Source organism: Labeo rohita, chromosome 10 (assembly GCF_022985175.1).
Source record: "Labeo rohita strain BAU-BD-2019 chromosome 10, IGBB_LRoh.1.0, whole genome shotgun sequence".
In the NCBI taxonomy this organism is placed as follows: Eukaryota; Metazoa; Chordata; class Actinopteri; order Cypriniformes; family Cyprinidae; genus Labeo; species Labeo rohita.
This window is the reverse complement of record NC_066878.1, coordinates 30,212,120-30,226,506: the sequence shown is the minus strand read 5'-3', so window position 1 is coordinate 30,226,506 and position 14,387 is coordinate 30,212,120. Positions and strand designations below refer to the sequence as shown.

The following is a 14,387-nucleotide window of genomic DNA, read 5'->3' as shown; positions in this document are numbered from 1 at the left end:
GAAAGTGAATGTGCAACGAAAGTCAAACACCTTTACAAAAAAAGTTAAAGGTTAAAGGTGATTTTGAAGTTAAAGGTGAACATTTTTGAGCTGGAGTACACAGACAAAGAACTAATCACACGTGACTTTTCCAGCGTGATTACGTAAAGTGTGAAGACGTGCATTTCAGTAGAGGTCTTCACAGAGGACCCGTGACCTGTAAGGGTTCGGGTCTATATTTTAAATGGTCAGCCGAGTCCAGGTCGGGTCTCAGTCTATTACCTCGGGTCCCGGGTCTGTTTAACAATAATTGTGTGTAATACCCAAATTGATCGGAGAACACCGCACCCACCAGTGATCAGTGTCGGTCAGCACTTTGCGTGTGTTTTGTAAGTTGCAACTTGTAAAATTAGGATGAGAAAATTGTGAGCGGGAAATAAGGTGGGGAAAAAAAACATGCTTGACGTGAAGTTAATGAGCTTCATAAGATTAACTAGGTGGAGCTTTAAGCATATGTTTTGTATCATTTTCTTTTACTTAAGAAGAGACACACCTGTTATTGAACATGCACGATGATGCAGTGCAGGGTATACGCAGGTATACGGCGTACCCACTTCAGTGGGCTTTGTGTATACCCACTTCTAAATCCACTTTGATGTGCATCATTCAGTAGTGTCTTGCATTAGCCAAAATAATGACAGTCCACCACATGATATCTAATCCAACTGCACATGAATAAATGCAAATACTCCATAAAAGCAAGACCGTGGCGCCGGCTTCCTTTGAAATATGATTGCGCACGGGTCTCTTCGGGTTTGGGTATGAATTTTTGGACTCATGAAGACCTCTACATTGCAGGGCTAGTGCAAGATGAGCATTTGTGGTTAAAAACTATATAAATTTGTAATTTTTTTTTTTTTAAGAAAATGACAGAACATTTCGCTAGATAAGATTCTTATTCCTTGGCTAGGATTGTGTAGAACCCTTTGAAGTGGCACTGAAACACTGAAAAAATTTGGACCTTCAACCTGTTGATTCCCATTGAAGTCCACTATATGGAGAAAAATCCAGGAATGCTTCCCTCAAAAACCTTAATTTCTTTTTGACTAAAGAAAGTAAGTCATGAACATCTTGGATGACATGGCGGTAAGTAAATTATCTGAAAATTTTTATTCTGGACGTGAACTAATCCTTAAATTTATTGCCGTTGTATGCATGCCGTGTAAACATGATGCTACTGTAGTTATAGACTCAATGTTAACATGCATTTACTTACTTGCACAAAACAGATTCTGTATTCCTTAGACTGAGTAAAAACAGTGAAATGCAAACCTGTAATAATTAAATTGCAGTATGTTAACAAAAATTTTTCAGTGTATATATCTTATATGATGCATAACCTTCAAATTATGGTCCCAAAAAATTGAGTTTATGGTAAAATATTTGGCCTTTTAAAAATCCAGTTGGGACAATGAATACAACACAACTCAAATAGGTAAACAGATGAGAACATGCAGCTGGTGATTTTTTGTACTATGTAAAAGCAAGTCTAACCAGTACTGTGCTTCTGTCTGTTTTAACATGTGTCCATTAAGAGGGCTGAGATATCATGCTAGTGCATGCAGCTGCAGAGCAGTTCAAAAGGTGCAACATCGCTGCTCTTTTGTTCCTCTGCAGGCATCAAAGCAGCTCTCACACCTGCCCAACAAAGCAAGAGCCTCTACAATTTTGAGCTGAAAAGGCATGTAAAGTGAGCACAAGCCACGCCAAACAACATCATGATATTATACACAGATGTACAACAACCACAGTGCGAGAAAATGGACCTCAAATTAAAATAATCTAAATAATGGAATCTAGATTTTGATAATGATAATGACAGATAACTTTTGTACAAGCTGTATAGCTAGATATATATTAAAATAGACATGCAATTATAGTTTCAATGCACAATATCTATGAATATCTATGCCTGAATGTCTGTTTTACACTTTGTGTTTGAAATAATACAGTTGGTTGCCACAAAACAAGTCTTAGGTTTTCATTTACAAAAATTGCACTGTTATTTAAGTATACATTCAATGATAGTCTTAAAATGATAAGACTAAAAACCCCCAAAAAATGTATCTAAGTCAGTGCAGCTGCGACTGATACTCAACAACATGCTAATAATAAACTCTGGATTTAACAGAGAATTAACGGCGATATAAATGGAAGTAGCTATGTTAGTACAAAGTCCATTTTTCTCTCTCTCGCTGTGCTATATATATCATGACCCTCTGCCTTCCAGACAAATCCTTTACATTGTCGCCTTCGTAGTCCAGTAATATGCACCAACAGGTGCAAACCCTTCATGTCGTATCTTCAACAACCAGCAGTAACGACAGACAGATCGTAGTCAAGGAGATCAGCTGGACAAGTTTTCCTAAACAAACCCACTTGCTCCTGGAGCAAATGCTGATTGGGTAAGTTGATGGGCGAACTCTGTGTTGGGTGAAGTTGGCTAAACACAACGATAACATTAATGCTCCACAGTCTTCCGATGTTATGTTGACTGATATACTATGATGTTTTCACACCTGTTTTGGTTTGTTGTTTCTCACATTAGAACATTCCCTGGAACGTGTATCAATTGCCTTTCTCCTCACAGGATTGGTACTTTAACACTGAATGTATTTTCTACATTCCCTCTCAAGCTAAATTGTTGCTAGAATAGAAGCTGGATGACTCTGATACAGTCTTGGAGGCGCTTTGTGAAGAACCGTTAGATGTGAGATCTATGGAACATCGATTTGTATTCTCCTGAAGGTCCCCTTCGGTAACCGGCATCACGGTGGATACTGTGGTCTCCATTCGGCTGGCGCGGTAAATGCTGGCTTGCGTCTGAAGATAGCGAGTTGACTTGAGCTCCAGACCTTCATATGAGCCTTGAGGGACACAAGGACACCAGGAGAATGCCTGCTGGAATCCAGCTCGAAACCTGCACAGAGTTTTGCATAATGATACCCTCTGAAATGTTTGCCCCTGAACCTGAAATGTTTGCCCCTTGGTCCTGGAGGGCCGGTGTCCTGCAGAATTTAGCTCCAACTTGCCTCAAGTTTCTAGCATGCCTAGTAAGAGCTTGATTAGTTCGTTAAGGTGTGTTCAATTAGGGTTGGAGCTAAACCAGAGATTGCCTTACTATTGGGAGATGAGAAGGTCTGTATTTCTTACTATGTGAGAAAGCATAATGGTCAACTTGGATCATGTGTGCCTTAAAAGGGTGATGAACTGAGAAACCAAAATTGCCTTGATCTTTTGACATATAAGAGGTCATTGTACTATAAAACGTCCTGTAAGTTTCAGAACTTTGTCATTAGTCTAAAAACAGCTTATATTGAAGGCAGTGTGCCAAAACGACAGCTTTTGGAATGTTCCTATGTATGATGTAATGGGTAGATTAAGCTCCGCCTCTGCAGAAGAAGATCGACATCGCTGCCTGTTAAGCCCTGCCCACCGATTCGCACATAATGTTAACCAGAGAGGTGAAAGTGCAGGTCTACACAGAAACCAAAAGAAAAAGATGGCTATGAAAACAACAGGACGTTAGGAAAGACTAGATGAACTTTTTTTTTAATGAAGTTCCAGACCACGTCAGTAAGAACTCAGTCCTTTGTGTGCATCATTTTACCACAAATTCGTTTACATTTATCTGTAGTATCAGTGACGCAGCCCTCATTCTCTTATCTCAGGGAACTGAGGTTACGTTAGTAACCAGAGCGACAGGATTCCACGCGGGATTTTCAAAAAGATTGAAACTAAAAGATGATGCTGTGCTGCCTATATTGGATCTGACAGTGATGTCGCAACAAAAGTGTGAGTAACTTTTCATTTAAGTGGTCACTATTGGTTTGTCTCTTTATAGAGATTATTTGATATGTACTATATGTATTTATTAGAAATGGGACGATAAATCATTGCAGTGTGAATCAAGAAATGATTCAGCATCGATTCTTTTGCTTTAGAAACAGTCGTGCTCTGCTTGTTTCCAAATCCTTACACACACTTGAACCTAAAATAATCATTCATACAATTTGAAAAGGTTCAAGTGAATTACAAGGGTGTTCACAGTGCGCTTTGTTTAAATTAATCTCGCGTCATGAAAGCATTCTGAGCCGAGGTGAAATTACATGACTCGCCCGAACACACAAATTCTCTTCAGCACTCTTCTTCTGAGCGTTTGAGTGTGCGGATTTAAACTAGATTAGAGCGCCAAATGCTGTTAAAATCTAAGCTCAGAATCGATTCCAAAGAGAATAGCGATGCGTTCAGATCCCTAGTATTTATGTGCTTTAAACCTAAATAACAATGGCTTCCATTTGTGAGGAATGAATGCACGCTGTTAGCAATCATAGCAGTGGACGTTTACTTTCAAGTCTACAATCCGCCACACCTATTCAAACAGAGTGTTCTGTTGAGAGGGGATAAAAGCAGGACAGAAAGGAGCCTATTCTTAATTGTGTTTTGATGTAAAAATATTGATAACATTATAAGTGTACCTCAGAGAAGAGTAAATAAATAAAAAAAAATCACATTACAGCCTTGCTGTCACTGAATTCAAGTCAAGAGTTGTGTGACACTCAGTCGGCGTTTACAGATACCATAGGAATGAATGAGAAGTGCCGCAAGTTGAATCCCACTTTTTGTAAAAAGTCTGTGAATTCTTTGATAAAACTGCATTTTTTGCGGTGTAAACTCTAAAAATAGTTAAATCCAAAAGTACTGTTTAGTGTAAAACATTGAACATTGAAAATTAGCCGATAGGCTGTTGATTCATTAAATGATAAGCCTCTGAAAGATGTTTATTCAGCATAGTGAACCCTCCTCTCCATTGACATCCATTCACAAAAAATAGCATCTGGTCTCCTTTCCCAAACCGAAAGCATTAGCTGTTATGCTTTTTTTGGCTAAAGGTTGCAGGCTTACCTTCTAGTGGCTTTGGCTAAACTCTGCAGGACAGTGGTTTTCCAGGACTGAGTTTGGACACCCCTGCCCTAAACCAACTCTTACCTGTCATTGAGAAGGCAGTAGATGATGGGATTGTACATGGTGGAGCTCATGGCAAGCCACATAATTCCTAAGTACACCTGCTGGATGTACCGTTCCTCAAACAAGTGGGGAAGGAACTGGTGCAGCAGGAAGTAGACATGGTAGGGCAGCCAACAGATGGCGAAGGTGCACACAACGACAATCATCATCTTCACCACCTACGGAAGTCAAAGTAGAAGGAACTGAAGTAAGTTAAAGACATGGATTAGTTGCCTACCTAGTGACCTAAAGTAAACAATAGTTGTGTTCCTACATGGTCTTGTTGAAAAGACCAGCAAAATTGGTTTGTTCACTGAACTTTAACATAAGGTTAACTTCATCAGGTAAATGTTGTTAGGTTACTATCCATCCAAGCTGGTCTTTTCAGCAAGGCGACTGACATGTAGGGTGTGTTCACACTTAAAATGCGATTGTTCTGTTAGTGGGCATCATTTGAGTAAGTGGGAACGCTGGCATCTGAAGACCAGCAGCTAAAAAGATGGGTCTCGGTCCACTTCCAAGTGAAGTCTGGTGCGGTTCGAATTGACATCGAATGCACCTTTTCCTTTTGCTTGGGGTGTTCCGTTACGAAATACACGTCATTCAACCTGACCAGTCAGGTTGTGAACATATCAGTATGCCTTTAGGTTCGGTATCTTTAGGTTCGCTGTCAAAAATGCCAGTGTGAACGCTAAGCAAATCAGGACCAAATTTACCAATTTCCTTTTTGGTCCAGACCAAATGGACCAAACGAACTGAGCTACAAGTGTGAACACACCCTTAAGCTTTTATGCAAATCGCTCTACAGTTAATGACCTTCCGTTTGGCGGTTAGCTGCTCTCGATAGCGGTCCGAAGAGTCTCCAGGAATCTCACTAGCCCAGAGAGTGCATCCCACCACCAGGTAAGCGCAACCCATGATGAGCAAAGGCAGAAAGTAGATAAGCCCAACCACACAGACGTAATACCTGTGAGAGAGGTAAGAGACAGAAAACGCCAGATAGAGAATTGAAATTGGAGGCAGCCAACGAACAAGAACAAGAAACCGAAGTTGAAAATAGACCTGAAGTTGTTGAGACATATTTTGAGCGCACGCTTTCACACAAAAGAATGCCACACACCAACACCTCAGAGTCCCGTGTGTTTTCCCGCATTAGCTGCCACTTAAAAATAACTGCTGGAAAACTTTAGAATCATGAACTGTGAATGCTCGCAGGATTCGGGTGCTCTGACAGTGCCTCTTTTCTTTCGGAGCACTGTACAATCCAACATGCTAATTAGCTCAAGGCTTATCTAGAAAGACACTCGCCTCACCAGCGAGGTATAGAGGGAAAATATACGCAGGCCTTTCATGCAGTACCACAAATGTTCTGAATCCCCGTCCCACAAGACTGTCCAAAAAAAGCAGTGTAAATGCCTTCTTTCTCTTTTGTTGTTTTGATTGAATGTCCTACAGACATGGCATTTTGGATGAGCCAAATGAGTTGTAGGTCTAAACTGCTTTTCGTTTCAAGCATTCATAACTATCTCAGTGTGTGAGCGGTAATTGAATAATTGTCCAGTTGATTAATTTCAAAAATGCTTCTTGCCTTTTGTGGTGTGAAATAAGAAGGCAGTCGTGCTAACATGACGGGTGATTGCTGAAAAACAAACGCCTGCAGCGCACTTGCCAAACTCCTGCAGATTTCGGTGTCTCTAGATGCAAAAATATGTGAGTGTGAAAGAAAACATTAGCTGCTACCATTCTCTCTCCTTCCTCCTTTTTGTCCCGTTCTTGTTATCCATCATCACACGCACAAAGATCTACCAACCAGTTAAAGAGGGTCCACTGATCATAGCTTCTTATCTCGAATGCCAGTGTTACCGAGATTTGGAGCCAGATTTACTAACAGCTTGCACCAGCGCAAACCATCTTTTGGCGTTAAAATAGTATTGTCAAGATTTACTAAAGCCCCGCAGTGAAGAGTTAGCGCTGAAAAGGTGTGGACACAGATATTTTTGTTTCTGACCTTATTGAATATGCATTTGTATGTGTTTCCTTTTCAGACGCAAAATTTATGGGACAATAGTATTAAAATGAATTGTGCAAAGCATTTTACTAACGTTTGCGCTTGTTGAATTACTGGTATTTGTGCCATTATTTAACGTCCAAAAAAGTCTTAAAGTATGCTGTAATTTGCACTGCTCTTGGTGGATTGCGCTGGTCATTATGGAAATTATCTGGCTGCGTCTGATTAATGTGCACATTATTAGTAAACCATGCACAGAATTTTCCCCTCCCATTTGCACTATTATGGATTTGTGCTCTAACACTAATTTGCCCTGTTTACTGGGTTCGTATAAGGTGCTTCAGGTACTTGAATTTGACTTTTTGAAATTTAAGGCCTGGAAACCGCTTGAAAATAGCAATATTCCTGAAAAGGTACTTGAAAAGTGTTCGAATTATTGAATACAGTGAAGACAGTGTATCTATGAAATACGTGTTTCATTTTTTCAGTATCTTTTCACACAAAGTTCACACAATTCAAAAAACATCATACCTTTTTTGCTTATTTCAATTAATGTCAGAAAACACTCGAGCTAAGCAAGTAGTAGTACTGACAGTGTTGTGTAAACATGGCTGAAGATACGAAAAGAGGAACAGATGAACCAAATCAATTAAGTCATTTATGCTGGAACTCATGACTTCAATCATTCATTTCAAGTGATTCACTAGCAAAAACCAGATCAAATTAAAAGAGCCATTCATTTTCAAATTTCAGTATCACTTGTAACAATTTTGAAAAGCATGTAGTGATGAGTAAAATGGAGCTTTTCGAAATTCTAAATGAGTTAAACCATTGTGTCGAAAAATGATTTGAAGTGCTGCAATCGGAACTTTGCGTATTGTGAATAATTTAAATTAGATCGGAACTGCGCGTATCGCGAATCATTTGTTTCAGATTGGGACTTTAGATTGCATATCACGAATCATTTGATTTAGACTGGAACAGGTTTGTGAATCATTACACAAACTGAATGATTCACATCAAATAAATCACGATACACGCTTTGAAGTCCCAATCTAAATCAAATGATTCACGATACAAAAAGTTCCGATCTAAGTCAGATGATTCACGATCCACGCTCTGAGTCCTAAATCAAAAGGATGGTTCATTATTCTGATTGAGACTTCAGAGCCTGGATCACAAATCATTTAATTTAGATCGGAACTTGAGAGCGGGTTCACAAATCTTTTGCTTTAGATCAGATCTTTGTAGCATGGATCGCAAATTATTTGATTCAGAGCGGAATTTCTGAGCAGGTTCGGAAATCTTTTGCTTTAGATCGGATCTTTGTAGCAAGGATGGTGAATCATTTGATTTAGATCTGAATTTCAGAACGGGTTCACAAAAATTTTGCTTTAGACCAGAACTTTGGAGCGTGGATTGCAAATCATTTGATTTAGATTGGATTCGGAGTGGGTTCAAAAATCTCTTGCTTTAAATCGGATCTCTGTAGCATGGATTGCGAATTACTTGATTTAGATTGGGACTTCAGTGAGGGTTCGCGAATCATTTGCTTCATATCAGGACTTTGTTTTTCTTAAACAGTAGAAAACATTAAGGCAGTACAGTTCTAAAAACAAAACAAAGAAAAAATAAAGTATACACAAATAAGAAAATGAACCATTGTTTTGCTATAGTAAAAGTGAAGTATACTTCGTAAAACTTTAGTAGTAATACTTTGCATGTGCTTCACTTTATTTTTGTCATTTTTTAATTAGTATATTTTTGTCTATTTCTCTTTTTTTAGAATTTGAAATAGAAGACATAAGTGAGATCTCTGATTGAAGTCCTTGAGAATGAGATCAAAAGCGTAGTGCCTGAAAAGTCCTTGAAAGTTCTGGAATTTCATTTTACAGTATCAGTACGAACCTTGTGTTTAGTAAATCTGGCCCTTGGTCCCTGAGTGACTATCTGTACCTTTAAAGAAAGTTTGGGCGGACAAAAGCTCAAGAAATTAGTCTTGCAAAGTCAATTTGGTGAGGTCTGACAGGTTATGTCACTCGAAGAAGGTATACAAGCTCACTGCATTGGAGTGACATGGGAAAGCCTGCAGGAAGATTGACTGTACGCGTGGGTGAACGACTAAGCTGTTATGGAAATAACCATATCCCTTCGGCACCTGTCACCTATGCAGCCATTGCAGCAGACTGCCAGGATATTGGAGAATCGGATTGGTAGCAATTAGAGCGCTGACCATGTGTAAAGATCTATCAAAACTCATTCAGCAGCTGATAAATATGTGAGTAAGATGCTGGATGGGATGTAGTGCTATTTAGCCACAGTTTCAAATATTCATATTAAAAATCAGACCATGCCACTCACATGGTACCGGTCCTACTGAATACCATTGAGGGTGCATCCTATGGTTGTTTTTAAATTACATTGTCAGATTTATCATTGTTATGTTCTTGCTAGAATAGGCAGTGCCTTGCAGGAGGAGATACACCACACTGCACAAAACTTCAAAGTTTGTTGCCTTTGCTTAAGGTGCCAGAATGGCTGGAAAAGAAGAGGAGGTGAGTGTGCATTTTTGGGCAATTTAGAGCTTCAAGAGGCATTTGAGTTATTGTCTTTTTTGTATTATTATTGAAATGCCAAAAGTATTCCTTTCAGGTGTTTTGAAGTGCCACTCAGGCTGCGAGTTTGTCTGTAGTTCATGTCCAGTTCCCAGCATATTTCAACATTTTCAAATGTCATACTTCAGGTAGGTTGTCCAACAAGCATGCACTTTAGGTTGTTCAAACCAAAGCTTATCTCTGAGTATTTGGCTCATGTGACACTTTTGATTTTTCATTTTACACATACATCATCACTGACTTCGACAGCGCAGACGCAACAACACGCACTTACGTCTTTTGAAAATCCCACACGCTGTACTCCGGCCAGTTGATATAGCACACGACACGTCCTGGCAGCTGAGCGGTGCTGGAAAAATAGTACTGGGGAAAAGCCAGGAGCAGCGCAAGGGCCCAGATCACCCCTACCACCAGCTTGGTCTCAGTGGACGACAGGCGCTGCTGGAGTGGGTGGATGATAGCCATGTACCTGCAGGGGGAGTTTAACAAAGGCAATGACCTGCTATTTATGCAAACTCAAAGGAGGCAATTCATCCACTTGAATTGCCCCTAAATTATTTGCCCAGTCCTGCTGATTTGATTTGGGGAGTGAGTGAGACGACTAGCGGAGTTTGTCTTTTTAGTGGGTTGGGGTTTTCCTGCAAGCAAGGGTTCTCTCAGAGAACATGGAAAGGAAGCAGCTTTGTTCTTTGAGTTTAATGGTTTTTCTATTCGGGTATAGATTGCATCAATTCCATCCTCCCAAAAAAGTGGTGATACTGGTACCAAATGCCAAAACTATGGTGCCAAATAGGCATTAGATAGAAGCAGAGATAAAGGGACATCTGAAATACAAACTGGACAAACTTTGACTGGACAAACTACCAGTCAAATGTTTTTGAACAAATTTTTAATGTTATTTTTTTTCTCTTCTGCTCACCAAGCCTGCATTTATTTGATCCAAAGCACATAAAAACAGTAAAATTTTGAAATATTTTTACTATTTAAAATAACTGTTTTCTATTTAAATATATTTTAAAATGTAATTTATTCTTGTGATCAAACCTACATTTTCAGCATCATTACTCCAGTCTTCAGTGGTACATGATTCTTTAGAAATCATTCTATTATGCTGATTTGCTGTTCAAGAGTACTTTTTTCAGAATTCTTTAATGAATAGAAAAGATCAGCATTTATCTGAAATAAAAAGCTTTTGTAACATTATACACTATACCATTCAAAAGCTTGGAGTCAGTATAATTTTTGGGGGAAAGAAATTACAGAAATTATTACTTTTATTTAGCAAGGATGGTTTCAAAAGTGATGATGATAACATAATGTTACAAAAGATTTGTATTTCAGATAAATACTTTCTATTCATGAAAGAAACCTGAAAATATTCTACTCAGCTGTTTTCAGCATAATAATAAATGTTTTTTTGAGCAAAAAATCAGAATATTAGAATGATTTCTGAAAGATTGTGACTGGAGGAATGATGCTGAAAATTCAGCTTTGAAATCACAGGAATAAATCAAATTTTAAAATATATTCACATTATTTTAAATGATAATTTTGTTTTTGCTGGATCAGATAAATGCAGGCTTGGTGTGCAGAAGAGACTTATTTTTAAAAAAAAAAAAAATTAAAAACCTTTGACTGGTAGTGTACAGTGTTGGGTAAGTTAGTCTTAAAAAAGCTACTAATTAGCTACTAATTACATCTTCAGCAGTGTAATTAGATTACGGTACTAATGACTCTCTATAAATAGTGTTGCATTACTTATTACTAGTATCTACTTGAGCAGTGAAAGGATAGACATGAAACTGCTCTTTAATTCTCTCAAATAAATAATATAAATTCCAGAAATTATTCTTGAACTAACCTAGGTATTTAAAGGGTTGAGGTTATATTAAAACATACCTTTTAACATTAGATGTAACATTTTAATGTTAAATTCACTACTGTGTTATGTAGAATTGTTTTGAGGTCTATACAGTATTACATCAGAAGTAGCTGTAATTAAAGTACAGTAACAAATAATTTGGTAATGCATTACAGCCAGCACTGCTGTCAGTGGGATGGTAATAAAATTGTATTGGATATATACCATTGATATTCATTTACAGTGACCTCCAAGGTCCTTCAAAGACCACCATAGTACATATACCAAAAAAGATAAATAGCTCACCTGTCCAGGGCTATTGCTGTCATGGAGTAAATGCTAGCGAAGACAGCTGCTATTGGAAAGAAGTTGTGAAATCTGCAGTAAACAAGCCCGAAGTACCACTCGTTGTGCACGGCATACACAAAGTTAATAACGGTATTGAAAGCCGACATAGAAGCCTCTGCGAACGCAAGGTTCACTAGAAAATAGTTGGTCACAGTTCTCATGCGCTTATGCGCTAAAATGATCCAGATGACAGTGATATTTCCAACAACTGACACCAGAACTATACAGCAGTACGCGATGGCCCACAGAACTATCTGCCACACTGGCTGAACGAACTGGTTCGAGAACACGTCCGTGTCATTGACCAATGAACCTTCGGTCCCGTTGCCGCTTGAGTTTTGCGAAGTGATGTAGAGAGGATCCATGATCAATAAATCATCAGAGGAAAAGCATTTCAAAAAAAGTTAGTTTCGTTGTTTTAAGACTGGGTTGGAAAAAATAGGTCCAAATGAGGAAATTAAATGTCTGTGGTCTTGTCTCGTAGTCTTCAGAATGCGCTGCAGGCTGGATTGCGAGCGCGTACTTGGCGCGCCTCACCAAACGTGCTCCTGCGGCTCGCGTGTCCGCGCAGTCTCGAACCAGGGTTGACACCGCGCGCTGCATCTTTCCAGTCACGCGCCGGTGAACACGCGCATCCTCCTTACTGGCACTTATCACTGTTTGACTTTGAAACGTGTTTTGAGAACAAAAAGCCGAATTAAAATAGCAGACTTCAATTCGAGTCATTTGAAAACTTAAAAACAACACATAAAACTCAAGAACATTCTTACTGCACAGAATTATATGTGTAATTGTATTTTGAACACAGAGTGGGGTGAGATGTATTCTATATAGACTGTAATTTTTAAAATATATATTAAGAAATGTTTCGTGTTTTCTTTCTCATATTTACACGTTTCAAAGTAAACGTTGTCACTATTTTTCTGTGTTTCCAGTCGATTTTTTTGTAAAATCCCTGTTCTTCATGAAGTGCCATTGTTTTGGAGGGAAAGCAACAGCAGTACATCAGTAAGTAGCAATGACTTTGGTGACGTTTTGTGTTAGTTTGCCTCTCTAAAACATTTCAACTACTTTGAATTGTGGTCATTTGTTATTACCCACCACTGATAACAAAAAAAAAAAAAAAAAAAAAAAAATAATGAAAGCTTCTTATCCACCTTATTTTTCCCATTAGAGTGGGTGCGCCATTGTAAATTTTATGGGTGTTGCTTCCGGTCTTTTTCCGCATACAGCTATTTTTAGCTGTACAAAACAGCTTGTTTTGCTGCTGGATACTGCAAATTGGTGAGTCTTGCCATGTTATTTTATTATCTTAATTATAAACACACTGGTTTGTAGTGCAAACAGTTTTACAGTTTACTGCACATTGTTATTCTTTTCATTATTTCTCTATAGCGGTGTATGAACCCTTGGGCTTACTTCCACGTTGAAAAGAATAAGGTCGATACTGTTAATCTTTTTAATAATGTTTTAGTGTTAGGAATAGAATTTTTTGTTTTTTTTGTTGTTGTTTTTAAGGAAAACCAAAAACAACTTATGTACAGTCGAGGTCAAAAATTTACATATACATTGCAGAATTAGAAGTCCACTTCCAGAACAAAGATTCACAGATAATGTACTCACCCCCTTGTCATCAAAGTTCATGTCTTTCTTTCTTCAGCTGTAAAGAAATTGTTTTTGAGGGAAAACACTTCAGCATTTTTCTCCATTTAATGCACTGACATGGTGTCCCCGAGCTTGACCTTCCAAAATGCAGTTTAAATGCGGCTTCAAACGATCACAAATGCAGTTGTAAACAATCCCAGCCAAGCGAAACGCTTGTTTATTTTCATATAAATCATACAGTTTAAATACTTTTTAATCTCAAACACTCGTTTTGTCTTGCTCTTCCTGAGCTCTGTGTATTCTGGTTCAAGACAGTTCGGGTTTGTCGAAAAACTCAGATCGTATTTTCTCCCTTAACTTCAAAAATAATTTTAAAATCATCCTACATCGCTGCAGAAGTACCGACACAGCCTTTGCAAAGTGAATATGTAAAGAAGATCAAACACCCTTAACAAAAAAGGTAAAACAGCGATATAGGACGATTTTGAAGTTGTGGGAGAACATGAGATTGGAGTTTTTCGACATACCCTAACTGTCATGAACCAGAACAAAAACAGTCCAAGGAGAGTAAGACAAGTCGAGCGTTTGAGATTAAAAAATATATTAATTGTATTATTTTTATGAAAATAATCGATCGTTTTGCTAGATAAGACCCTTCTTCCTCGGCTGGGATCGTTTGAAGCCGCATTTAAACTGCATTTTTGAAGTTCAAACTCAGGGCACCATAGAAGTCCACTATATGGAGAAAAATCCTGAAATGTTTTCCTCAAAAAACTTAATTTCTTTACAAATGAACAAAAAAAGACATGAACATCTTGGATGACAAGGGGCTGAGTACATTAAATGTAAATTGTTGTTCTGGAAGTGGACTTCTCCTTTAATTATTTTACCAAAACAAGAGGGA

At 38.3% G+C, this 14,387-nt stretch overlaps 1 protein-coding gene across 1 annotated transcript; it reads right to left on the bottom strand.

Annotated features, from left to right (window-relative positions):
• Positions 1 to 1,188: 1,188 nt before the first annotated feature.
• Positions 1,189 to 12,435, bottom strand: tacr1b (tachykinin receptor 1b). Its single transcript, XM_051121396.1, has 5 exons — positions 11,837 to 12,435; positions 9,944 to 10,138; positions 5,863 to 6,013; positions 5,029 to 5,225; positions 1,189 to 2,959 (listed from the first exon to the last, which is right to left on the bottom strand). Exons 1-5 carry the CDS (start codon positions 12,241 to 12,243, stop codon positions 2,671 to 2,673), a joined length of 1,239 nt encoding a protein of 412 aa, XP_050977353.1. The 5' UTR covers positions 12,244 to 12,435; the 3' UTR covers positions 1,189 to 2,670.
• Between the last annotated feature and the right edge of the window lie 1,952 nt (positions 12,436 to 14,387).

Coding starts and splice junctions, on each gene's coding strand:
- tacr1b (XM_051121396.1), bottom strand. CDS start 12,243: ATGGATCCTCTCTACATCACTTCGCAAAACTCAAGCGGCAACGGGACC. Junction 5,226..5,862: donor AGCTAACCGCCAAACGGAAG/GTCATTAACTGT, acceptor TGACTTCCGTAG/GTGGTGAAGATGATGATTGT. Junction 2,960..5,028: donor TACTGCCTTCTCAATGACAG/GTAAGAGTTGGT, acceptor AACTCTGTGCAG/GTTTCGAGCTGGATTCCAGC.